The following is a 27,510-nucleotide window of genomic DNA, read 5'->3' on the forward strand; positions in this document are numbered from 1 at the left end:
CCACATGACTCTTGATGAAGTCGTAACTGCTTTTGTTTGTTTTCAAGCCAAAATATGTCCAAACATCAGCTTTAAAAGCTGCTGGACTCACTGTATCCTCTCGTCCTCAGTCATCACTGTATCCTCTCGTCCTCAGTCATCACTGTATCCTCTCGTCCGTAGTCACCACTGTATCTTCCCATCCTCAGTCATCACTGTATCCTCTCGTCCTCGGTCATGACTGTATCCTCTCGTCCTCAGTCATCACTGTATCCTCTCGTCCTCGGTCATGACTGTATCCTCTCGTCCTCAGTCATCACTGTATCCTCTTGTCCTCAGTCATCACTGTATCCTCTCGTCCTCAGTTATCACTGTATCTTGTCCTCAGTCATCACTCTATCCTCTCGTTCTCATTCATCAATGTATCCTCTCGTCCTCATTCATCACTGTATCCTCTCGTCCTTAGTCATCACTGTATCCTCTCGTCCTCATTCATCACTGTATCCTCTCGTCCTCATTCATCAATGTATCCTCTCGTCCTCATTCATCACTGTATCCTCTCGTTCTCATTCATCAATGTATCCTCTCGTCCTCATTCATCACTGTATCCTCTCGTCCTCGGTCATGACTGTATCCTCTCGTCCTCAGTCATCACTGTATCCTCTTGTCCTCAGTCATCACTGTATCCTCTCGTCCTCAGTTATCACTGTATCTTGTCCTCAGTCATCACTCTATCCTCTCGTTCTCATTCATCAATGTATCCTCTCGTCCTCATTCCTCACTGTATCCTCTCGTCCTCATTCATCACTGTATCCTCTCGTCCTCATTCATCAATGTATCCTCTCGTCCTCATTCATCACTGTATCCTCTCGTTCTCATTCATCAATGTATCCTCTCGTCCTCATTCATCACTGTATCCTCTCGTCCTCGGTCATGACTGTATCCTCTCGTCCTCAGTCATCACTGTATCCTCTTGTCCTCAGTCATCACTGTATCCTCTCGTCCTCAGTTATCACTGTATCTTGTACTCAGTCATCACTGTATCCTCTCGTCCTCGGTCATGACTGTATCCTCTCGTCCTCAGTCATCACTGTATCCTCTCGTCCGCAGTTATCACTGTATCTTGTCCTCAGTCATCACTCTATCCTCTCGTTCTCATTCATCAATGTATCCTCTCGTCCTCAGTCATCACTGTATCCTGTATAATGTCAGGAATTTTCTCAATTCCGGACAAAGCGCCTTATACTTTTAAGATACACAGCTTGCTCACAACATTTTGAAGACCACCTTCCCCTCCTTTTAAGCCACACGTTTAAGGAGGCAAAGCAAGAAAAAAACAAAACAATTTGAATCCCAACGTTTTTATTTCGTTTATGTTCCATTAGATTCCATGAAACGAACAAAGTTCACCAGCGAAGGAAAAAAGCGACTTCTTGAATTTTACGTTTTGTAAAAACTGGTCAGAGCTTCTCACTGAGGAGCTTCAGGTGAACATCAGGTTCAAACATCTTTACAAAAACGCTTCAGTCGAAGACGCACAACAAGACCATTCATCAAATTTTCCCTTTTTAATAAATGAAAAAAGATTCTAGAAAATACTTTTGGACGGTTTGTAAAAAGTGGAATGAAAAAGTGTTTTTTTCTAGTCGAGCAGGGACGGCTCCGAGGGCCGGATGATGGTGGGACGGTTGGGGGCCGCGGGGGGCCGTCTGTGAGCACAGAAGGAAAGAAAATCCTCTCAAGTCATGAATACATTGAAAAGTTGAATTTAACACTTTAAATGTATAAACTTATAATAGTTTGTTCATTGAAAAGTTGATTTTTTTTTTTGACATTTTCAAAATGTATGGATTTTTTTCTCGGTGCTCGATTGGATTAGTCTGGTAACATGTCGCCATTATAATAACATTTTTATATTGTATTTAAAAGCTACAAAAAAATCAATTCATTTAAGACGATTCTAATTCTGAATTTAGAAAATCAACTATATGTGTAAAAAATACAATACGTTTGTAAAATATTCAATTTTGACTTAAATTATTTAAACAAAATCAACCTTAAAATACAGAAATGATTGAATTTAGTAGGTTTTGTGTTCAATTATTAGAATAATTATTTTTAATATTTCAACCTTTAAATATATATAATCAAATTCAATTATTTATATAAATGTTTTCATTTAATTCCCACACATGAAGTTTAATATTCTGATTTAAATCATTACAAAATAAACATTTTCAACATGTTTTGTTTATTTGTAGCATTTTAAATACAATATAAAAATGTGACCGATCGTGATCGTCTGGTACTGTCTGGTGACACTATTGAATTCAAAAATATTAATTATTAATTAAGAAAACACTTTTTTGTAACGAGCAAAATTAGAATATCAAAATCTATGTGTAAAAAAATTGAAAATATACGATTTTGAATGAAATTATTTCAACAAAATCACCCGTAAAATATGGAAAATGATTGAATATAGTGAGTAAAAAATGTCAATACAAAGAGGACTCACCTGGGGACCCCAGGGGGGAGGGCAGGGGGCACACGCGCCGGTCTGGAGGGGAAGGAAGGAGCCCCGGGGTCGCCAGCATAGGCACCTGGAGGTCCGGGTCGGGACGGCACCGGCGGAGCGCCGAAGGCGGGCGAGGGGTTGAGAGGGAGCGAAGGCGGCGCCGCCGCAGGGCCGCGCACCGCGGGGGGTCGGGAGGGAGGGGGCGCCGTGGCGGCGGCGGCGGCGTTCCTGGACGCAGAGGAGAAGAAGAAGACGGTCAGACGAGGACGGTAAGACAAGGACGTGGAGGCTCGTGCCTCTGCTCCCTCATCCAGGTGTCGTCCACCGGGGGCGGCACCGGCGTGGACACGGTGGTGGTGCTGATGTCGCCGATGAGCACGAGCGCCTCCTTCAGCGTGTGATACATGCGCAGCATCTCGTCTCTCCTCTGGGCCTGTTCGGCCGACTCCTCCATCAGGCTGCCCTGGTCGCCCGCCGAGTAAAGGTAGGTGAGCAGCTCCGAGTGGATGAAGTCCTTCGCCTGCGGACATCGTCGTAGTCCACGAGTGCAGGGTTGTTACCATAGTGACGGGATATATGAATACATTACTCATGATATTAACTTGATATATGAATACATTCATCATGATATTAACGTGATTAAAATACATTTATCATGATATTAACGTGATTAAAATACATTTATCATGATATTAACGTGATATATAAATACATTCATCATATTAACGTGATTAAAATACATTTATCATGATATTAACTTGATATATAAATACATTCATCATGATATTAACGTGATTAAAATACATTAATTATGATATTAACGTGATTAAAATACATTTATCATGATATTAACGTGATTAAAATACATTTACTATGATATTAACGTGATTAAAATACATTTACTATGATATTAACGTGATTAAAATACATTTATCATGATATTAACGTGATTAAAATACATTTACTATGATATTAACGTGATTAAAATACATTTATTATGATATTAACGTGATTAAAATACATTTACTATGATATTAACGTGATTAAAATACATTTATTATGATATTAACGTGATTAAAATACATTTATCATGATATTAACGTGATATATAAATACATTCATCATATTAACGTGATTAAAATACATTTATCATGATATTAACTTGATATATAAATACATTCATCATGATATTAACGTGATTAAAATACATTAATTATGATATTAACGTGATTAAAATACATTTATCATGATATTAACGTGATTAAAATACATTTACTATGATATTAACGTGATTAAAATACATTTATCATGATATTAACGTGATTAAAATACATTTACTATGATATTAACGTGATTAAAATACATTTATTATGATATTAACGTGATTAAAATACATTTACTATGATATTAACGTGATTAAAATACATTTATTATGATATTAACGTGATTAAAATACATTTATCATGATATTAACGTGATTAAAATACATTTATCATGATATTAACGTGATTAAAATACATTTATTATGATATTAACGTGATTAAAATACATTCATCATATTATTATATTAAAATACATTTATTATGATATTAACGTGATTAAAATACATTTATCATGATATTAACGTGATTAAAATACATTTATTATGATATTAACGTGATTAAAATACATTCATCATGGTATTATTGTGATATATAAATACATTTATCATATTATTGTATTAAAATACATTTATCATGACATTAAAATTATGTTAAAATACATTTATCATGATATTATTATATTCAAATACATTCATCGTGGTATTATTGTGATATATAAAAACATTCATCATGATTAACTTGATATATAAATAGTTATTATGATATAAAAGTGATATATAAATACATTTATTATGATATAAACCTGATATATGAATACAATGATCATATTATTGTATTAAAATACATTTATCATGATATTATTGTATAAAAATACATTCATCATGATATTAACGTGATTAAAATATAATTATCATGATATTATTATATTAAAATACGTTTATCATGGTATTATTGTGATATATAAATAAATGTATCATTATATAAACGTGATTAAAATACATTTATCATGATATTATTGTATAAAAATACATTTTTTATGATATTATTTTATTAAGATACTTTTTTATGATATTAACTTGATTAAAAAATACATTTAATATGATATCGTATAGAAATACCTTTTTTATGATATTCAATTAATCTAAATGAATTCATCATGATGTGATTAAAATACATTTATTATGAAATTATTGTCTATAAATACTAATTACTTACTTAAAATACATTTTCTATGATATTAAAGTAATTAAATAACACATTAATTATTTTGAAAAACTGCTAAACATGTTTTTTTCTACAAATTAGACAAAAAAACAGTAATTTTAGTTTGACATTTTGTTAAAAAATAGTGAATTGCAGGTCCGATCAAAATTCAAAGTTGGTTCTCAACAGACCAAACTAGTGGAGGCAGAGGCGCACGTACGTTGTTGATCATCAGGTGCATGATGGTCTTGGGCATGAGGTCCCTGATGGACTTGTTGACGATGCCGATGTACGAGTCCACCAGGTTGCGGATGGTTTCCACCTGCCGCTCCAGCTGAGGGTCCATGGACACGGTGTCGTTGGAAACCATGTTGTCGTCGCTCTCCACCTGCAGGGGGCGCCGGGAGTGAGTGCTCCGTAACACACGCCGTCAGGTGGGAGCGTCTACCTGGTCTTTCTCCGGGTAAACACCTGCGCGGAGGAACGAGGCCTTCCAGCTGTCGACCTCCTCCTGGTTGTTGCAGGCAAGTTCGATCTGACGCAGGTCCTTGTACACGTTTCTGACACAAACATTTCAATGAAACTTATTATGATTGTTGGATTATAGTTGAAAATTGTTTGATTATAGTTGAAAATTGTTGGATTAAAGTTGAAAATTGTTTGATTATAGTTGAAAATTGTTAGATTATAGTTGAAAATTGTTGGATTATAGTTGAAAATTGTTTGATTATAGTTGAAAATTGTTGGATTATAGTTGAAAATTGTTTAATTATAGTTGAAAATTGTTTGATTATAGTTGAAAATTGTTTGATTACAGTTACATTGTTTGATTATAGTTGAAAATTGTTGGATTATAGTTGAAAATGGTTTGATTATAGTTGAAAATTGTTGGATTATAGTTGAAAATGGTTTGATTATATTTGAAAATTGTTTGATTACAGTTACATTGTTTGATTATAGTTGAAAATTGTTTGATTATAGTTGAAAATTGTTGGATTATAGTTGAAAATTGTTTGATTATAGTTGAAAATTGTTGGATTATAGTTGAAAATAGTTTGATTATAGTTGAAAATGGTTTAATTATAGTTGAAAATTGTTTGATTATGGTTGAAAATTGTTGGATTATAGTTGAAAATTGTTTGATTATAGTTGAAAATTGTTTGATTATAGTTGAAAATTGTTTGATTATAGTTGAAAATGGTTTGATTATAGTTGAAAATTGTTGGATTATAGTTGAAAATTGTTTGATTATAGTTGAAAATTGTTTGATTATAGTTGAAAATGGTTTGATTATATTTGAAAATTGTTTGATTACAGTTACATTGTTTGATTATAGTTGAAAATTGTTTGATTATAGTTGAAAATTGTTGGATTATAGTTGAAAATAGTTTGATTATAGTTGAAAATGGTTTAATTATAGTTGAAAATTGTTTGATTATAGTTGAAAATTGTTGGATTATAGTTGAAAATTGTTTGATTATAGTTGAAAATTGTTTGATTATAGTTAAATTGTTCGATTAAAGTCACTTTTTTATTGACATGCTGTTAGTTCAACAATTTGTTTATTGAGAGGTTTGTTTGTTATTTTTTACACTTCTATATAAAACGTTGGTATAACCAGACTTTACCAACAGAGCACCGAGCCACTGGATCGATCAGTCACATGATCGTCCGCTCGTCAAATGATTCGCTGATTATTAGCTGTTATTACAACTTTTTTTTTTTTATTTAATTTTGTCTTAAAAGTTAAAAATACAAAAAAAGTATTAATTATAATATAATATAATAAGAATATCAAACTCTATGATAACAAATGTAAGAAAATAAAATCATAAATTTTCACATGATTGGCTGGAAGTTGGATCCAGTCGCTCGGTGCTCTGTTGGTTCTGTCTGGTGAAACTATTATAGCAACATTTATATACTGAGTTTAAAAGACTACAAAAGTTTCAAAATGTAAAATGTTAAATTCAACTCTTGAATATTCTGATATATTCTGATATAAAAAATATATATATATATATTTGAATATACATATACAAACACACACACAACAGTCACCTCTGCTCCGTGTTGAAGATCCCGAAGACGTGTTTGCTGGACATGAAACCCTTTTCCACGTCTCTGAGCTTCAGGTTGTCCAGCGGCAGCATGAACTTCTTCTCCTTCTCCTGATGAAACATCAACGTCATCAGTGACGACTGATCTGAACAGCATTTAGTTCAGCGTCCGCGATCAGCGTTTAAAGTGAGTATAAAAGTACTTGAAGGGATCAAAACTGTGACTTGAATCTGTCAGGGTGACCCGGAGGCCCCAAAAACAAATGTGTTTGAGGTATCCCTTGTGTTATATCAGGGTCAAAGTCACCTGGAGGCCCAAAAGCAAATGAGTTTAATGTATCCATTGTGTTGTCTCAGGGTCAAAGTGACCTGGAGGCCCAAAAACAAATGTGTTTGAAGTATACCTTGAGTTATCTCAGGGTCAAAGTCACCTGAAGGCCCAAAATAATCAAATTTGTTTGAGCTATCCCTTGTGTTATCTCAGGGTCAAAGTGACCCAGAGGCCCAAAAACAAATGTGTTACAGGTATCCCTTGTGTTGTCTCAGGGTCAAAGTGACCCGGAGGCTCAACATCACATGTGTTTGAGGTATCCCTTGTGTTATCTCAGGGTCAAAGTGACCTGGAGGCCCAAAAACAAATGTGTCGAGGTATCCCTTGAGTTATCTCAGGGTCTAAGTCACCTGAAGGCCCAAAATCAAATTTGTTTGAGCTATCCCTTGTGTTATCTCAGGGTCAAAGTGACACAGAGGCCCAAAAACAAATGTGTTACAGGTATCCCTTGTGTTGTCTCAGGGTCAAAGTGACCCAGAGGCTCAACAACACATGTGTTTGAGGTATCCCTTGTGTTATCTCAGGGTCAAAGTGACCCAGAGGCTCAACAACACATGTGTTTGAGGTATCCCTTGTGTTATCTTAGCGTCAAAGTGACCTGGAGGCCCAAAAAAAAAAGGCTCATCTTAACTATATAATGAAATTTAATTACGATCAATGTCATTACCATTATTCCTTAACCACCTGACGTGTTATTAGATTTATAAGTGTTTACAAACAAACAGTTTAAGAGTCACTCGGACTCAAGCTGCCGCATCAAGCCCACAGGGCGGAGGCCAAGGGTCAGAGCCACCACCTCTGGAGGTGATTAAATGACAGCCAGCACACGTGGGAAGTGAAAACAAATGGATGGACGCACCTCTTCGTCTTTGTACCAGGACAGAGACTCTGCCGTCAGGACGAACCAGTAGTCCTTGGATCCTCCCTTCATGATGCTGATGTTCAGGGTCAACCAGCCTCTGCGGATCACCTGCACGACACCAGGTCAAGAGGTCACACACATGGTCACAGGACTAACCATCACGTCTAAGTCACAGATCGTTTCACAAGAAAAACTAGTGCAGGATTGCATTGAAGAGAATATCGTGATGTTAAAGTGCTTCTCATTCTGTTATAAAACATCCTACGCTCTTGAACGCATCATTCACTCATGACAAGCTGAAGCTGAGACTTTGTGTGTCTTTCAGTTTCTACCTCATGGGTAAGACAATTAAATGTTGCGATATGTTGTTCACAACCAAGTAGCGATTGAACACTGTATTTGTTTTTTCATGTTTCTTTTATGCTTCTAATTTCAATAAAGTCTGTATTGAATTAAATAATTTGATATTTTTTACATTTACAATGAACATGCAAATATTCACAATTAAACTTCCGGCCACTAGATGTCGGTAGTCATTACGTCCTCCACAAATGAAATCCCGGCGACGACTGAGGACGAGAGGATACAGTGAGTCCAGCAGCTTTTAAAGCTGATTTTTGGACATACAGTATTTTCTGTTTGATAACAAATGAAAGCAATTACTACTTCGTCAAGAGTCATGTGGTCTGTAAATTCTACAACACCAGAGTCAAGTACTCGACAAAACTACACTATTACTGTATATCACTATAAATATGTATATGTATATGTATATGTATATATATATATATATATATATATAGTATATATAGAACTCGACAATACTACACATATATACTTGTTACTACACTATCACAACAGCAGAGTCAAGTACTGGACAATACTACACATATATCCTTGTTACTACAGTATCACAACACCAGTGTCAAGTACTGGACAATACTGCACATATATCCTTGTTACTACAGTATCACAACACCAGAGTCAAGTACTGGACAATACTACACATATATCCTTGTTACTACACTATCACAACACCAGAGTCAAGTACTGGACAATACTGCACATATATCCTTGTTACTACAGTATCACAACACCAGAGTCAAGTACTGGACAATACTGCACATATATCCTTGTTACTACACTATCACAACACCAGAGTCAAGTACTGGACAATACTGCACATATATCCTTGTTACTACAGTATCACAACACCAGAGTCAAGTACTGGACAATACTACGCATATATCCTTGTTACTACACTATCACTATATGTTGAATCGTTGCTCCTGTATTGTGATACGTATCAAATTCTTGCAAATACACACCATTGACGCATCAAGTGTTGTAAAAGCAAAAATGTGAGTTTCATGCCTTTATTTTGTAATAATTAGACTCCAGAAAGTAGCAAGTTCAGCTAAGCTAATGACGTGTGGATGTGATGCTAACGTTAGCCTAGCTCATGTAATTCGTTAATCACATTACCTTAAATATATTTCCTACAACTTGTGTTTATAAAACACTTATGTCGTTGTTTTTACGGATCGTTAACAATAATAAATCAAAACCGGAAAACTGGATCCGTATTATTTATCGGGAATACCGTCTCTCAACGCTAGTCGCTTTAAACCAGGCGTTGTCCGAAGACGAAACAGAATCTCTCTGTGATTTTTAACATGAACCAGTTTGTGTCCAAATAAAAAGATAGAGTTGTTTTCTTCAAAAGAAAAAGATGGAAAGAGAAGGAAAAGGTGGAGGAAAAATCCGACTTCACCTGATTCGGCATCACTCTCTTCTTGGTAGCATTAGCCGCCGTTCTCTGCTGCGCGCTGCAGGAGAATCACGTCAGTCAATCACGCTTCACTTCGACGTCGCTAAAGACATACTTGGCGAAGCCGATGAAGTCCTCGTGGTTGGTGTTGATGTAGGAGAGTTCGATGTCGATCAGAAGAAGCACCTGCAAGAAGAGCGAGACACGTCTGAGACCGGAGGACTCGTGGCCTCCTTTAGATCACAAACCTGGTCTTTGGTCCTGCTGTCTCGCTCCCGGATGAACGTGGTGACGATTCTCTCCGTCTCCTCCCGCAGGCGAGGGTACGACCTCAGCTGTCAATCAAAGCACACACTGCAGGAACCACCGTTTCAAGGCATGCGATCATCCTCTTCCTTTGCTCACCGACGGATGCTTCACGACGCTGCACTTTGTCTCAAACTCACTTGTGTCTACAATCGTGTTCATTCAACAGTTTTCATCCAAATATTAGGTTTTTGGTATCATTTTAAACAACCAAATAAACAGTCATATTAGAAAAAGATGAAAGAAAAGAAAAGGAAAGAAAATCAAGATGGAAAAGACAGAACATAGTGGGGATTGTCTCCTATTATTATTATTATTATTATGAAAAAGAAGAAGTAAATGAAAAATGCAAAAAGATCTAAATCAAAAAAAAGAATTGTAAAGAGGTAAAAATAAACAGACGAAGAGGAAAAAGAAGAAAAGAAAATCAAGATGGAAAAGACAAAACGTAGTGGAGAGAATCTCCTATAATTATTATTATTATTATTATTATTATTATTATTATTATGAAAAAGAAGAAGTAAATGAAAAATGCAAAAAGATCTAAATCAAAAAAAAGAATTGTAAAGAGGTAAAAATAAACAGACGAAGAGGAAAAAGAAGAAAAGAAAATCAAGATGGAAAAGACAAAACGTAGTGGAGAGTGTCTCCTATAATTATTATTATTATTATTATTATTATGTGAAAAAAGAAGTAAATGAAAAATGCAAAAAGATGTGAAGCAAAAAAAAGGTAAGGTAAAAATAAACAGATGAAGAGGAAAAAAAAGAAAGGAAATCAAAATGAAAAAGACAAAACGTAGTGGAGAGTGTCTCCTATTATTATTATTATTATTATTATTATGAAAAGAAGAAGTAAATGAAAAATTTAAAAAGATGTGAAGCAAAAAAAAGGTAAAAATAAACAGATGAAGAGGGAAAAGAAGAAAAGAAAATCAAGATGAAAAAAAAAACCATGGTCTCATATTGTCATGATGACGAAAAGGATATAGAAAACAATTGAACGGATATAAATAGAAGTTAAAGAAAAAGAGGAAATGAAAAGTGAATGAAGACTCAAGAGAATGAAAAAGAAAAGGTTACGGAGGAAAGGGAGGAATAAAAAGGGAAAAGGAAGAAAGAGGAGAAAATAAAAACTCAGAAATAGAAAATAAAGAAGAATGTGAAAAAGAAAAAAGATAAGAAAATGATTAAATATAGTGAATAAAAATAAATAAGATACATTTTTGCATTAAGAGCTGAGATCAGGACTTTTGTGAAGGTTTGAAGAAACTTCAAGTCAAACGCCGACTCGTCACTTTAATGTTGCGACATCAGATCCAATGAAACCAAAGGCAGCGTCGTGAAGATGTTTGGATACAACATCTGGTGCAGTGTGTGTGTGTGTGTGTGTGTGTGTGTGTGTGTGTGTGTGTGTGTGTGTGTGTGTGCTCAGAGTCATCGTTGATCAAAGCAGAAACATGTGGAGCAGAAGATTCTTCTCGTGGCTCTTTTTATTCTCCGACTTCTGAGTCGCTACACGTCTGATCGTCACTTCCTGTTTACCTTCTCCGTGCACTTCCTGATCAGCGCCACGAGCTCCGTGACGACCAGGTCGACACATTTGAGACACGGGTCTTTCAGCTTTATCACCTGCTTTTTCACTATCGCTTCGAACGCCAGGTCAGGGGTGAACAGGCCCGTCCTGTGGGGGGGGGGGGCGAGGGAACGGAAGGGGGGCGTAAAAAAAATGTGTGGGGGGCGGGGTGGGCAGGGGAGGGGCGGGTCGGGTCGGGTCGGGGGGGAAGAGGAAGAAAAAGCCGAGGTCGGGAAGAAGGAGAGCGAGAGGAAAAATGAAAACAAGCACTTGATTAATTATAGTTTCCAATGCAAGTTAATGTAACTTTGGTCGACTTCTGCCCCGACAGACGCTCGGCTGTCAATCAAAGTAGATTCACTGTTGTTTTTAAAGGAGAGACTTTATGATGTTGAAACTACAGAAGAAAAGAAGGAAAACAAAGAAAACAAATTGAAAGAAAAAAGTTCCATTTAAACAAGTAAATAGAAAAAATTTAAATATAACAAATTGAAAAAAAAATACAAAAAGGAAATTGAAAGAAAAACAAAGTAAAAAAGAAGAAAAATAAATCAATAGAAAAAATATAAATTAAATTAAGTTAATTAAAAAAACATTTATGGAAAATAGAAGAAGAAAAGAGAACAAAGTGAAAATTGGAAATAAAGAGGAAAAAAACAGAAAAAATGTAAATAAATGAAGTAGAAGAAAATGTAATTAAAAATAAAGTTAATTGAAAAAACAATAAGAAAATTTTGACAATGGAAAATAAAAGAAGAAAAAGTAAAGGGAAAAACCCCCGAAAGATAAATAGTAAAAAATGTAATTACAAATAGGAAAATGATTGAAAAAAGGGAAAGAAAACCGAGTAAAAATGAAGAAAAATAAATAAACAAAAAGAAAGGATAAAAATGTTGATAGCTCAGTTGAGAAAAAAAGGGAAGGGACACAAAATCAAAGAAAGAAAAGAAGAAAAAAATAAACAAATTAAATTAGAAAATAAAAATAAATAAAAAAGTGAATGGAAAAAATATTGAGATAAAAATATGAATAAATTATATAAATTATAAAAGAAAAGTAAAAAGAAGGAAAAGAAAAAAAGTAGAAGAATAAATGCAAAAAAAGGTTCAGATTTCTTGGACTCACGACGGTAAAAAAAAGACTAAAATCTTCCACAATCTGAGTTGATCAACAATTGAACAGAGTTTCATCCAAAAGTGTTGATGTTCGAAGAAACTGTTCAAGGTTAGAGTTTGTGTTTGTGTTTGTGTTTGTGTTTGTGTTTGTGTTTGACACGTCAGTGAAGAAGGAAAGACCAGCAGGAGCGTGTGTGTGTGTTTGAGTGTATGTGTGTTTGAGTGTGTGTGTGTTTGAGTGTGTGTGTGTGTGTTTGAGTGTGTGTGTGTTTGAGTGTGTGTGTGTTTGAGTGTGTGTGTGTGTTTGAGTGTGTGTGTGTTTGAGTGTGTGTGTGTGTTTGAGTGTGTGTGTTTGAGTGTGTGTGTGTTTGAGTGTGTGTGTGTGTTTGAGTGTGTGTGTGTTTGAGTGTGTGTGACAATGGTGTTGTCATGTGTGTGTTTGAGTGTGTGTGTGTGTGTGTCACGATGGTGTTGTCGTGTGTGTGTGTGTTTGAGTGTATGTGTGTGACGATGGTGTTGTCGTGTGTGTGTGTTTGAGTGTGTGTGTGTGACGATGGTGTTGTTGTGTGTGTGTGTTTGAGTGTGTTTGAGTGACGATGGTGTTGTGTGGTGTGTGTGTATTTGAGTGTGTGTGTGTTTGAGTGACGATGGTGTTGTCTTGTGTGTGTTTTAGTGTATGTGTGTGACGATGGTGTTGTCGTGTTTGTGTGTTTCAGTGTGTGTGTGTCACGATGGTGTTGTCGTGTGTGTGTGCTGTCGTGTGTGTGTGCGTTTGAGTGTGTTTGAATGACGATGGTGTTGTCTGGTGTGTGTGTTTGTGTTTGAGTGACGATGGTGTTGTCGTGTGTGTGTGCTTGAGTGTGTGTGTGTTTGTGAGTGACGATGCTCTTGTCGTGTGTGACGATGGTATTGTCATGTGTGTGTGTGTGTTGTCGTGTGTGTGTGTGTGTGTGTGTGTGTGTGTGTGTGTGTGTTTGAGTGATGATGGTGTTGTCGTGTGTGTGTGTGTGTGTGTGTCTGTGTGTGTGTGTGTTTGAGTGACGATAGTGTTGTCGTGTGTGAGCTTCTGAGCGTGTGGGTCTACAGCGCCCCCTGCAGGGATACCTTGTCGGTGCACTGCCTGACCGTGTTGATGAGCTCCTGGATGACCAGGTCGATGCATTTCAGACACGGTTCTTTCAGCTTAATGATCTGTTTTTTCACTATAGCCTCAAACGCCAGGTCTGGGGTGAACAGGCCTGTCCTGTGACACACACGACACAACATGGAGGCGCACGACGGTCAACACACACACACACACACACACACACATGGGGAACATAAACTATGACGAGCATGAAACTGCATTCATGGACGTTTATCACGATATCGTTGCTTTCACATGTCGAAACTTTCATTTCCTGTTTTATCTAAAAGGTTCTTTCTTAAGTGTTTTCTGTGTCCTCTTGTCCTCAGTTAGAATTGTTTTATTTTTTTCATTCAATAGTAAGTTTTTAATGCAAATTTTATTCAATATTTCATTTTTTAATATTGGAATTAGAACATGTAAAAATAAATAATTTTGAATCTAACTTTTGATAAAATGTAAAAAAAAAAAGTCAATATACAAATGATTGATTTAATTTAAATGATTAAATAAAAACGAATCAAACCTTTCAATAAAAAATAGCAAACATTCAAGAAAAATTGTTTTAAGTTTCAACATTTGAACATTTTACATCTTCTGTCGTGAAAAGAAATGTGTTTGAGATATCCATTGTGTTATCTCTGAGTCAAAGTGACCCGTAGACCTGAAAACAAATGTGTTTGTGGTATCCCTTGTGTTATCTCTGAGTCAAAGTGACCCGTAGGCCTGAAAACAAATATGTTTGTGGTATCCATTGTGTTATCTCTGGGTCAAAGTGACCCATAGGCCTGAAAACAAATGTGTTTGTGGTATCCCTTGTGTTATCTCTGGGTCAAAGTGACCCGTAGACCTGAAAACAAATGTCTTTGTGGTATCCCTTGTGTTGTCTCTGGGTCAAAGTGACCCGTAGGCCGGAAAACAAATGTGTTTGTGGTATCGACCGTATGAACGACCTCCACCACTGCATATCGACACAGGGGATACTACAAACACATTTGTTTTTGGGTCACCTTGACCCAGAGATAAGTCAAGGGTTAAAATGCAACTAAACTGATAAACTTCCATATAATGCAATTCTATGCAAAGGTTGTTCAGAAAGACACATAAAGACGAACAAACGTGACCTTGGAAGACGTGGATTTAAACAACATGTTTGCTTAACTTCTCAAAAGATTTAATTTAACGCCAATATCAGGTGAAGTAGTTCATCGGTGGATGTGTCACGTTCCCTCACACCGTCACACACACATGTCGGCTCCACTTGCCTGACTCCATGGATGTTCTTGATGGCGAAACTGATCTCTTTCCTCAGCTCTTTCTCGTCGAACTCCATCTGAGGCACAAACACAAGTCGCTTGATTGCTGCGTATACAACAACAAACACAACAACACAAACAAACAACAAGTTGAATCTAAAATCTTTTTTAAAAATTTGTAGTTTTTTTCCAACCATTGAAAAAAAAAGAAAAAGATGATTGCTTTTGTGCTTCTACGCCATCACATGACCGTCAGTGTAGCGCCTGATTGGCTGAAAGTTTGCATAAAGTAGATCGGTACTCTATTGGTATTGTCTGGTGGCAACATATCTTTATTGAATTAAAATAGCTTTAAATGAAAATAATTGAATACTTTTTTTTTTAACGATTGGAATTAGTATATGAAACTCTACATGTAAAAAACATTTCAAAATGATAAAATATTTAAAATGTAATTACAGTGTATTTCTTTTTTTGTGAAATAAAAGTGCTAAATATTGTTTATTTAATTGTTTATACAAGTTTCAACGTTTTTTAATTCAAAGGTTGATTATTCCGATGTCATGGAGACTGTCATCAAGAGTCGCAAAGATTTTCTCAATTATTGTTGATATAACCTTGATTTTTCACAAAATCAGTTGTTTTCAGTCGTTCACTTACAAGAAAAATGCATTTTTCATCTTGGAAGGCGAATAATTACACGTCATGAAAAATGAGACTGTTGACGAACTCGTCTACTTCTATTTCTGTAGTGTTTTTCACACGGAACTTTTGAGGTTTTCGCTTCTGTTTTCAGTTCTGAACCTTCAGGAAGCGAAAATGAAAGAAAATCTAGATGAAAAAGACGAGAAAAAGTAGACAGTGTCTCATATCGACAAACTACTGTCCATCGCTGAACACTGTCATCAGTGAACAGAGAAGCAGATGAATGCTCCTCCCATGATGCAACACTAATAGACTCAGGGACTCGTTCACACCTCGTGTTATTAGGCTTTTTAATTCTGATTCTGGGAGCAGAAGTGAAAAGACAAGATTATTCTATGTTAATAATATATATTTTTTTTATCTATGTTCTTAATCTTTAGACTTAGATTGTGTCATCTTGTACTTAAATAAATGTAAAGAAAAAAAAAGATGTAATGGAAAAGAAGGAATTAGAAAAGGGTTAAATAAACAGAGGAAAAGGGAGAAAAAAGAAAATGAATGAAGACAGAAATGAAAAGAAAATGAAACAGAAAAAGAAAACAAAGAAAAGGTTACAGAGGAAAGGGAAGAAGAAAAAAAGGAAAATTAAGTAGGAGGAGAAAGAAACAGAAACAGGAAAAGAAAAATAATGAAAAAAATAACAGAATTTTAGAGGTTTTCGCTTCTGCTTTTAAAGCCTGAAGCAGCAGACGGTGACTTTACAATGTCTTCCTCAGGAAACACTTGAACAGATAAGAGTTAACTGAGGAATCTGCGTTTCCTCACTCGTTCTCCTACAGATTCTCCACATTCCCTCTTTACATTTGTGCTAATAAGTCAACATTTTCTTCCTCATTTTGGTGAACTCTTTCCAGATGTTCTCGGTCTGACCGTAAGATTCTAAGACACTCTTCATGAGCGTTAACGTCACGACTCGACCTGAAATCAGAACCCAAATAAAAATATGAATCGAAAAATCGTCTTTACATGGATTCTTTAGAAACGGATTTAACCAAAGAATGATGAGGAGGGACCAGAAGAAACATGATTTTGAATCATCCTTCACCTTCACCAGCTCGAAGGGGAAGCGCTCGTGGAAGATTCTGTTGATCTTTGCTCCTCCGGAGAGGTTGGACGTGTCCACCTGATCCCCGGAACCTTCGATGCACTTCTCGAAGTCCACGCCGAACTGCTGCACCATCCTGTCAGAGGAGGTTTCAAAAGAGAGAATTTAGGGAATTGTTATCGTTCATTTGATTTGATTTGATTTTTTTTGAACTACCTCCGATGTGAAACTTGTTATCAAAGTTGTAAATCAACTTATAAATATTTATTATGTGTACATTCGATACATGTTTCAAAACTGGTGAGTTTTTTCCCGATAATAAAACCATTTCTTTATATTTATATTCTTTATCCTTGTAATAAATATTGTAAATTGTATCAAATATTTTAGTATTGCAAAAAAACCTGGATATTATTTTCTTTATTCAATTAAAAATATATATTATTTATATATTTGAATATTTTCCAAAGGAATTCAACATGGTGACCCAAAGGCCTTCGGGTCACCTTGACCCTGAGATAACACATGGGTTAAAACTCGATCGAACTTCCAGCCAATCACGTTAGGCACAGACGGTCACATGACTCTTCCATCAACAGTTTTATATTTCGAATTTAAAAGGCTACGAATAAAAAAATATGAATCTTATAAAATGTTTGTTTTTTTTAGAAAATGTATTATACATATATATATATCAAACTATGAGCAAAAAAAAATAAATTTTAAAAGATTAAATGATACAAAAAAGTATTATAAAAATTCAACTTTTCAATATACAACTGATTGATTTCAATAAAACCATATTCAACCTTTCTTTATTTATTATTTTTTAAATTCAATTAGTCAAGAACATTTTTTAACCTTTTAATGTGAAAAAAATATAAAAAACGAACATTCAAAAACCAGCCATTGAACATTGTGACGCCACTGATCTACACACGAATGCTTGAGACTCACTGGAGCAAAGCTTTGGTTTTCCTCGTGGGGTCGTCCGGGCGGAAGTTCTTGAACTCCTCCACCTCTTTCTCCAAGGACAGCAGCTGACTCTGCAGTTTGCTGCGCAGGCCCGGCAAGGTGTCGCGGATGTGGTTGGTCAGTTGCTGCAAACAAACGCACACACAGGGTGTGAGTTCGTTCTTCCAGCGATCTTCGGAACTTCCCGACCTGGTTGAGGGACTTCTGAAGGTGCGGGGTTCCCAGCCGCTCGGCGATGTGTCTGTAGGCGGGATGTGACAGGAAGAACTTTCTCTCCGCGGCCAGAGCTGCCCGGATGTCCTTTTTCCCGTCGATGTCCTTTTGACTGCGGTTCACCACACCGATGTAGCCTGCAGTGGGTCGACACCAACGTGTGTAACAATATTATGAATTGTAGTTCATTCGAGGGGTCACTTTCTAAAATCGTGACCGTGGCTACCTGAACAGCTTCTGGAAGGCTTTGCCGCCCAGTCAACATCATTTTTGACGGAGCAAAGAAAATACTTGCAATTCAAATAGTGTTATAGTGGGAAATAAGCTCTCACTTAATAGAGCAGTGTGCATCATGGGAGTTTTATTAGTACCATAAGTAAGGTTGTTGATCTTGGTTGGTTGATGTTTATTTACTGTATTTTCCGCACTATAAGGCTCATTTAAAAGCCTTTAAATTGCTCAAAAAACGACAGTGCGCCTTATATTCCGGAGCTCCTTATATATGAAAATTACCTGGTTGGTGACTCGTTTACAAAAACTTTCATGGCCCCCTCTCCGACTGAGCCGACTCGCTGTGGGCGGGATAACGTAATTGGACAATCACGGGGTGGGATTTGCGACGCACGTCACATCATGGCGGACGGCTATGGAGTGAGATTACTGCAACCGGTTTAAGCGAGTGTGTCTTGATTGTTGTACACTCAAAACATTTTTTTGATAGATAGATAGATAGATGCATAACGCAAACCCAGTCAAACGTTTGACTGCACTTCTATTCTATTCGACCTTATAATCCAGTGAGCCCTAATTATGAAAACAGTTCTAAAATATAGTATATATAAATATATAGGGTACACTCGTAACAGCAAGACATCGCAAGTTGAACCTACATCGTCTGTGGTACAGAAAGTTCAGTAAATCTATGTTTGACCTGTTTGAATTGATTGAATGGCTTCATGTCAATCAAATTGAATCCCCCTTCTCATAACGGCGAACTGAACAGCTTCATAATGCTTTGCCGCCCAGCCAAAAGCTGTGGATGACTTTTGACATCGCAACAACGGCACTAAATAGAGCGGTGTATAGAAAGGCGTCATGGGAGTCCAACGTTATATCGGTACCACAAGTAATGTGGGTTTTGACTTTTGAATTTAAAAAGCTTGCTCACAACGTTTTGAAGACTACCCCATCTTTGTGTAACACAAACATACATCACCTCTTCGCAGCGGCAGCAGCTTGTTCTCGAGGATGTCTCGCGCGTCCGTGCCTTCGTCCATCAAGTCCAGCTTGGTGATGACGCCGATCGTTCGCAGACCTGAAGACACAAAATGGAAGCTTATTCATGAAACTATCATTCAACTTTTATTTTTACACTAATTGTAATTATCGCGTAAAGAAACATTGGATGATTAGATGATGAATGATCCTGGCAAGAAGCTTATTTCACACAACTTTAAAAGCAGCGTACGATCAAAGAAATAAAAACAAACTCTGATGGCAAAGTTCTAAAAACATGTTGACTGTGTTTTATGAAGACAACTTTAAATGGATTTATTTTGCTAGTTTTGAACGTAGCCAAATGTGTTGAACAGCAGATTATAAGCCGTGCAAGGGAAAGAAGAAAACCTAAATACAGACGAAAGAAACAACAATTCCTCCTCGGCTGAGGCGACCCATTTTTAGTGCTTGAATTGGGACAAATTGGGTCAAAAATATTTTAGATGTTAAAAGATTGTTGGTGTGAAATTAAATCATTGCGATGAGAACATTCAACGGTGGAATTTTACATTTAAAATTGAAACTTTGAAACTTTTATTGACGTGTTATTTTAGCATCACATTTTCTATAAGAATTGAATTAATGAGTTCGTACATTGAAAGGTCTAATTTGTTTAAGTTTTTTAAATAATTGATGTTAAAACAAAGGTTTTTAGGAAAATATTGTTTTTAGCGCAGTATTCTTTTTTTTGTTGATAATTTAGTTTTTTTAAATTTGTATATTGAAAGGTTGGACTTTCAAATAAAAAATTATTTTAAATGAATATTTTTAAACATAGATTTTGATATTCAAATTCTAATAATTCAAAAAAATAAACTCACAAAAACCCCCTCAGTTACGCTGACCTGAACAGCTTCTATGATGCTTTGCCGCCCAGCCAAGAGCTGTGGATTACTTTTGACACGGCAAAGAAAGATTTAAGATTAGAATACACTATTAAAGCCCTCCCTCACTAACTAGAGCAGTGTGCATCATGGGAGTTTTATTGGCAACATTAATTGGGTTGTTGGGGTGATTTGATTAGTCTGGATTAATAATTTGTATAGTTTGGATTAAAACAAATGAATTGAAATGAATATTTTTTACACGTAGATTTTGATATTGTAATTCTAATAATTACAAAATAAATGTTTTAAACTCAATATTTTCAAATTTGAAACAATTTTAAATGAATACAAAAGCTACTTGATTGAACGGTCATGTGATCGCCTGCATGAGTGGCTGAAAGTTTGATAGAAAAACAAATAAAAAAACGAATTCAACCGTAAGAAAATACTGAATTCAATTAGTAAAAAAAATATATAAAATGCTTAAAATGACACGATTCAAACAAAGATAATGAAAACTACGTTCACAACATCCACCGACCGTCCGGATCCACCTCCTTGGCGATCTTGAGAGCGTCGGAGTTGGCCAGGTCGGTGTTGGCCGGAGTGACGGCCAGGATCAGGCAGCTCTCTTTGGTGATGAACTGCAGCAGCATTTCCCTGATCTGGTGCTCGATGTCCACCGGCTGGTCGCCCACGGCCACTTTGGTCATCCCCGGCAGGTCGATCAGGGTCAAGTTCAGCACTGGAGGCAGGAGAGGGAAGAGGTTTTTAAATGTTGAGCTTTATTTCTTGCATTTAAATATTTGAAAATAAATTATTATTTCTGTATTGGGTTATTCAAATATATATATAATTGAATAAAAATAAATAAATGTTTATTAAATATAGTATAGTTTGATATTCAAATTCCATACATAATAAATATATCAACATTTTTTCAATTGTAGTCTTTCGAATTCAATAGTAAAATGTTGACCAGACTAATCCAATCGAGCACAGAGTCACTGGCTTTTTTATTTACAAAGCTTTTAAACTAACACCGGTGGCAAACTTTAGAATCAGCCAATGATGAATTGACACGCCGGTGTTTCGACGTCGTCATTTTTTTGTCTGCGCGGTCGCATGATTTTGGGTGAAATTTCCATCGAGTAGCTCGGTGCTCTTCTGGTAATGTCTGGTGTCACTGTTAAATCAACATTTTTATATGGAATTTAAAAGACTATGAATTAAATGTTTTTGAATTTAGAACATTTATTGTTTAATTATTGGAATGAGAAGATCAAACTCTATGTGTAAAATAATGCATTCATTTTTAAAGATATTCTATAAAAAATATATATATATATATTAAAAGTATGTAAGTAAGTAAGTAATTTTTATTTATATAGCGCTTTTCTAGACCAGGGTCACAAAGCGGTTAAACAATCAAAACAATATTCAATAAAGTATGTACTTTAAAGGTCAAGATAAAACTGATAACACAACAGGAGTTCCAGAAAATCAAGGAAAAGCCTGAACAAATAAAAATGTCTTAAGATGTTTCTTAAAGGAGTCAGTAGACTCTATCAAGTGCAAAGAGAGAGAGAAGATGGTTCCAAAGCTTAGGAGCAACAGTCTGGAAGGATTTCTCTCCTCTGGTCCTGAAGCGTGTTCAGGAACCATCAGTAGATTCTGATCCACAGACCTCAGAGCCCGAGCTGGGGTGTAAGGCTGGATCAGATCATTGATGAAAATTATGTAATTATTTAAACTAATAAACACAATTTTATCGTTTGAAATGTTTAACTATACAATATGATGATGGCACTGATACACTTCCATACCAGTGTGAGCTGCTGGTGTTTGTAATATTTATAAATATTAAGATTTCTCACCATTTGGGGAGTAAACTCTGAGATTGATGGGAACTGGAGAGATGCCCTTGTTGGAGCCAGTGATCCGGTCGGTCTCCGCTTCGATCTCAAGGCGGACTTCGTCAAAGTCCACAAACTTGCGACCGTTACAGTGAAGAAACTCGGCATATTCTTCAAATAAATAGAGAGAAAATATTGTTATTCAGCTCCTTCTGAAGAACATCCTCCACTTTTGATAAACGTACCTGCTTTATTGTTGACCAGCTGCAGAATGAGGGGTCGGCGAGTGACGATGCCAGAGCCTCTGGGCAAGAAGTCCCTGGAAGAGATCAACGTTCAATTCACAATCCCCTTTTTATTTATACCTTTAAACCTCCCAGGACCTTAATACTAATGAAACCAGATGAACTATCATTAGCAATGAGCTCGTTCAGACAGCAGGTGGCAGTAGTGTTATGGACCTCAAAAGTTCTAGATAATCTGGTTTAAGTGAATCTCAGGGGCCACAAGTCTGTTTATACGTGAACCTCACCGCGTCAAGTAAAGCTATAAAATGTAACTCACTTCAACTGCTCATAACTAGTTCAACTAGTTGGTTTTTTTTAACTTAATTTGATATTTTTCCTTTTTTAAAAAAATGTGTCTTTTTCATAAAATAAATTAGTTATTGTTAGTCCTTATGGTTTACAGTATATTTTTATAAACATAAAATGAAATAATGCATGAAAAAACAACTGTACAATCACACTTGTTATTATATTTAATTATTTAATTGACTTATTGACATCTTCACTTTCTTTGTCCTTGTTACTCGTCTCTCTCTTTTTAAGTTTTCACTTTAAATCAATCGTCTTTCTTTTCCTTTCTAGGGATGATTGTCAACATTTACAGGTATTTCCAAATGACTAACCAAAGCTTCCAACCGTTGTGTAACCGGTAACACTTTAGGCAGCATCTTTCTGCAGTTGCATTTTATAACCACAAGAGGTTCTGTCTCAATTTAAACACCTCCAACCTTATTCCTTACAGAACTTTCAGTAGTTGACAAAACGTTTAAAAACATTGTAGACCCACTTAAAATATGTACTAGATTATAGGGGTGTAATAGAATATCGATAAAAATATATCCCAATAGTTTTATTCCGGATATTGTATAAGATTCTTGCCATACACAGCCCTAACAAAAATTATAGTCAACATAACAGATAAATCACACAATTTTCCTGTACTTTACTCAAGACTACACTAACATTTTTTTTCCAAAAGTTAACAGTGCACATTAAAAATTGATTCTGGTTTTACTTACTGACAATGAAATTTTATGAGATACATGCTGCAGTTTTGTTGAGTAAAACTGTAGTTTTATTCTGGTAGTATTAATCTGTGAGTCACAGTAGTTTTACTCCCCTATTCTGGTAGTATTACTCTGTGAGTCATTGAGTTTTACTACACAATTCTGGTAGTATCACTCCGCAAGTCACAGTAGCATTACTGCGGGAGTCACTGTAGTATTAATCTGCGATCGTCGTAGTATTATTCTGTGAGTCAACACAGTTTAAATCCTCGATTCTCGTATTATTTATCCACAAGTCATTGTAGTATTACTCTGCAATCCTCGTAGTATTACTGGGAGAGTCACAGTAGTATTACTCTATGACTCTCTTAGTATTACTCCACTGGGCTCCAAAGTAAGCTGAATTTATTATTTTTGAATTAATTATTATTTATTTCAACTTATATCATTAGCAGAATTTCGTAGAGAGAAACACAGATGAAGATGAAACTATTGAGCGACAGGTTGAATAAGTGGCAAGAGATCAACAAACATTTAAAGCTGTTGAAAATGCACTTTCAAGAAACCATCCAGGAAACAAAACAAGCCACATTTTGTGCATCTACAGCCGGAGAGAGTTTTAATTATTGACGCCAGGCATCGACTTTCAGCTGCATCTATTATTGACAGGGTTGAGAGAAACAAACATGTCTGATTCAACGTTTGATCACAAGCACATGAATCGATCAATGGTTGGGATCACTTCCAGGTCACTGACTACATGCTGTGTGTGTGTGTGTGTGTGTGTGTGTGTGTGTGTATGTGTGTGTGTGTGTGTGTGTGTGTGTGTGTGTATTGGAATAATAGATGGTTTAAATCTTAAAACTAAATGTTATTTAATTAAAAAAAACTTTATTTTTGTTTACAATTGGTGTAAATCATTTCTATATTGTGAGGTTTCATTATTAATGCATTTTTATTTATTTTTTACACATACAGTTTGATAGTCTAATCTATTCGAATAATTTAAAATAATACATTTTTAATTCAATATATTTTAATTCATAGTCTTTTAAATTCAATATAAAAATGTTGGTATAATAGCGACACCAGACATTACCAACAGAGCACTTTCAGGCTATCATGCGAAACAGGTGATCAGGCGAGTGATCGATCGAGCAGCTCAGTTTGAAATCAATTATTAAAAAACAAAAAACAATATAAAATATATATATAAAATTCAACCATTCGATACTTCGATGACACTAACTTCCATAAAACACATTGAGAAAGAAAAGTAAGTTTTTATGGTTTATATTTCATCAAAGTGTCAAATAAAATTCATTCTTTTTTGGAATTATCATCCACATATTAACAGCGTTTCGTTTTTTTGTGTAGAAATTAACCTTCAGGCCACCAGATGGCAGCAATATCCTTACAATCGCGAGATATCACTTCAATTAAGCATCCACTCACAATTCTGTGTGAAAGTGTATTGAAATATACCGTAACGAGAGCAGAATATATATGACATTAGTGTATCGCTTCAGCCCCAGAAGTTAAGAAACAACACACACACACACACACAGACACACACTCTTTGCCAGTTATCCACTGCTGCTGACAGAGCATTCAGGAAGTTACACAACAATGAATCCTCTTCCCTCTCTACAACCCCCCGAGATGCATGAAAGCAAAAGCTTCATTCTGAGATCTCGGGGAAAAAAACAAAAAACTTTCATAGATCATTTGGACAGATTTTTTTTTTTAAATGTCTTCACCTTGCACGAGTGACACATGGACTAAAACAGGATGAAGCAGTGACTCACACCCACAGATCAGCCTCACAAAAAGCTGCTTCTGGGAACACAGAGTCGATTATAAGACACGCGAGGATGCGAGTCTCGGCGGGTCTCTGGTACCCAGTGTGTCATCCACACATGACGGTGCAGCTGGTGACATCACTGCTGACCCTGGCACCGACACATGAATGGCCCCACTGTCTCCTGCGGCCACTGAAGGGACCCGGAGACAAAAGACAGCAACAAAAAAAAAAAAAAAAGGAGTCTTGAAGATTGAATCATGAGAGGAGAGATTATGGAAAGCAGATTTCAGATGCGTGGCGGTCTTAATAGAGGAGGATCAACAATGGCGACACAGGACCTTGAACCTCACTTGTCCTGACCTATGAGAAGCATCTCAACGACGTTCTTATCTCACAAGGAAACGCCTGAGTGTGTAAATATTTGACAGAAACACTGCAAGAAGTGAGTCCATTTCGTGCTGACAAAGCAATTGTCTGACGTTGTGTTGATTTTTTTATTCCCTCCACAACATTATTAAGCTTTAAACAAAAACTCAAGATAAACAGCTGTTCCCTACGTAGAATTCGTATCTGGTGTTGGTGAATAGCTTCCAACTTTCTGTGGAAAAGAGACCCTGCGACTTTTTTTTTTCTTTTCTTTTTACGCCAACAAGACTCGGTTCCGGTCCGAACTCCAGTGGCAGTTCTAGACTTGAGTTCTATTCTTAGATAAACCCAGCAGTCGTGACGTGTTCCATTGAAGACTAATACAACCTTCCGACGAAGTTCTCCAGCACCGAGCTCTTCCCGGCGCTCTGGCCGCCAACCACCGCTATCTGGGGCAGGTCCAGGTTGCAGCTCTGGCCGATGGAACTGAAGGCGTCCTGGAGCTTGTTGATGAGGGGAATGAGGTCTTCCATCCCCCGGTTCCCCATGGTGGCCCTCCGGCTGGTATTTTCACGGCTCGGGAAAAAAAAACAAAAAAAAAAACTACCTCTTCCTAAGAAAAAAGGCGATATATATTTTTTTTAATGTGTTAAAAACCGCTTAATGTCGCCTCAAGTCAAGGCTTGGAAGTCAACAGCACGGCCGGGGAAGAGCTGACATAAGTGGAACATTTAGGTGAAAAAAGTTCTGTCATCATCCGGTCAGGCGACACCCTGCCCTCGCCCCGCCCACAGACGCGGCCACTGGCCGAGCCTCACGTCAATCACTGGAAAAAGCAGGGTGTGGGCGGGGCGTATCGGTTCCAATCCCGACCCTGATCAATCAAAAGGTAGTTGATCAGTTCTGACCAGATATTGTGTAACACATACAGTAAGTAAGTAAGTAATTGTTATTTGTATAGCGCTTTTCCAGACCAGGGTCACAAAGCGCTTAAACAATCAAAACAATACTCAATAAAGTATATACTTTAAAGGTCAAGATTAAAACGACATGGGATTCAAATGACAATTTGACAATACTCTTTGATAAGCGTAGATATAAGTGTAAAGGTATGAAAGTATTATAAATATAATATTGATCAAAGGTAAGCGATTAAAAACCCTGCGCAACATCAGAGGTAAAAACAACAACTTATGCAAATGGTTAGTAGATGGAGTGCAACGTATAATAATACTAATAATACTAATAATCATGATAAATAAAAACATACCCCAATGCTGCTTATCAAATTGTATTTAGATCAGACCATGGCAAATTGCGTCCTGCATTAGTTTCAAATAGTACTACTATAATAGTATAAAACCGACCATTTAGTTTCTGATGACGAGCTACAATTGTAATAATTGTTCAACTCTACATATATCTTAGTTTGAACACTATTTTTTTCTTCCCCTGTCTTCCTTTTGATTTGTATTGCTTTGATATATTTCTGTGCTTTCATATTCTATCTTAAAAAAATAAATGTAGTTAAAATAAAAATGTTCCTGGTTTATTTTGATCCATAATAACGCTTTTTATATGAATTTTATTTTAAATATTTTGATATATATTTTTTCTTAATACTTTTATGAAATACAATGAATTAAATGAACGCTAAATCTTATTCAAGAATATCTTTATTTATTTGAATGTGAAACTCTTTTTTCCCATCCTTCTTTTGGCTTATTGGCCCCGTATAAGACTTGCACATACTATTTACAACGAACATTTAAAGCCAAAACGATTTCAAGTGCGTGGATTTACTTTAAATACTAAGAAAAAACATAATAATTGATATATTACAACGTAGGCTTACAGTAATCAAAAGCAAATATAGGAAAACAATAAAAATAAGCAAAAATAAAAATATAGCGTTCCATTATTTATTTATTTTTGCCACAAA

The 27,510-nt window shown here is 36.0% G+C and overlaps 1 protein-coding gene across 2 annotated transcripts; it reads right to left on the bottom strand.

The window, feature by feature from the left end:
• Positions 1-1,324: 1,324 nt before the first annotated feature.
• dnm2b (dynamin 2b) lies at positions 1,325-26,419 on the bottom strand. 2 transcript variants are annotated; one of them, XM_087808494.1, is made up of 20 exons: positions 25,956-26,419; positions 22,350-22,423; positions 22,126-22,275; positions 20,790-20,993; positions 19,360-19,458; positions 18,120-18,280; positions 17,913-18,055; positions 16,956-17,091; positions 15,215-15,282; positions 11,678-11,816; positions 10,076-10,162; positions 9,943-10,013; positions 9,831-9,885; positions 8,054-8,164; positions 6,865-6,974; positions 5,252-5,363; positions 5,024-5,191; positions 2,794-3,017; positions 2,498-2,725; positions 1,325-1,688 (listed from the first exon to the last, which is right to left on the bottom strand). In XM_087808494.1, the coding sequence occupies exons 1-20, from the start codon at positions 26,114-26,116 to the stop codon at positions 1,622-1,624; spliced, it is 2,568 nt and encodes an 855-aa protein (XP_087664620.1). In that variant the 5' UTR covers positions 26,117-26,419; the 3' UTR covers positions 1,325-1,621. The 2 variants fall into 2 exon arrangements, with proteins under 2 accessions (XP_087664620.1, XP_087664612.1); XM_087808486.1 differs by lacking the exon at positions 11,678-11,816 and adding an exon at positions 13,928-14,066 and having other exon boundaries at positions 25,956-26,415.
• Between the last annotated feature and the right edge of the window lie 1,091 nt (positions 26,420-27,510).

This window comes from Callionymus lyra, chromosome 1 (genome assembly GCF_982586985.1).
Source record: "Callionymus lyra chromosome 1, fCalLyr1.hap1.1, whole genome shotgun sequence".
NCBI lineage: Eukaryota > Metazoa > Chordata > Actinopteri > Syngnathiformes > Callionymidae > Callionymus > Callionymus lyra.

What these genes read in the sequence shown, in the direction of transcription:
- dnm2b (XM_087808494.1), bottom strand. Translation starts at nt 26,116, where the DNA reads ATGGGGAACCGGGGGATGGAAGACCTCATTCCCCTCATCAACAAGCTC. An exon ending in CTGGAGAACTTCGTCGGAAG is followed by an intron (nt 22,424 to 25,955) that starts GTTGTATTAGTC and finishes GATCTCTTCCAG; the next exon opens with GGACTTCTTGCCCAGAGGCT. An exon ending in TCAGGAAGTGCACGGAGAAG is followed by an intron (nt 10,163 to 11,677) that starts GTAAACAGGAAG and finishes TTTGATTGACAG; the next exon opens with CTGAGGTCGTACCCTCGCCT.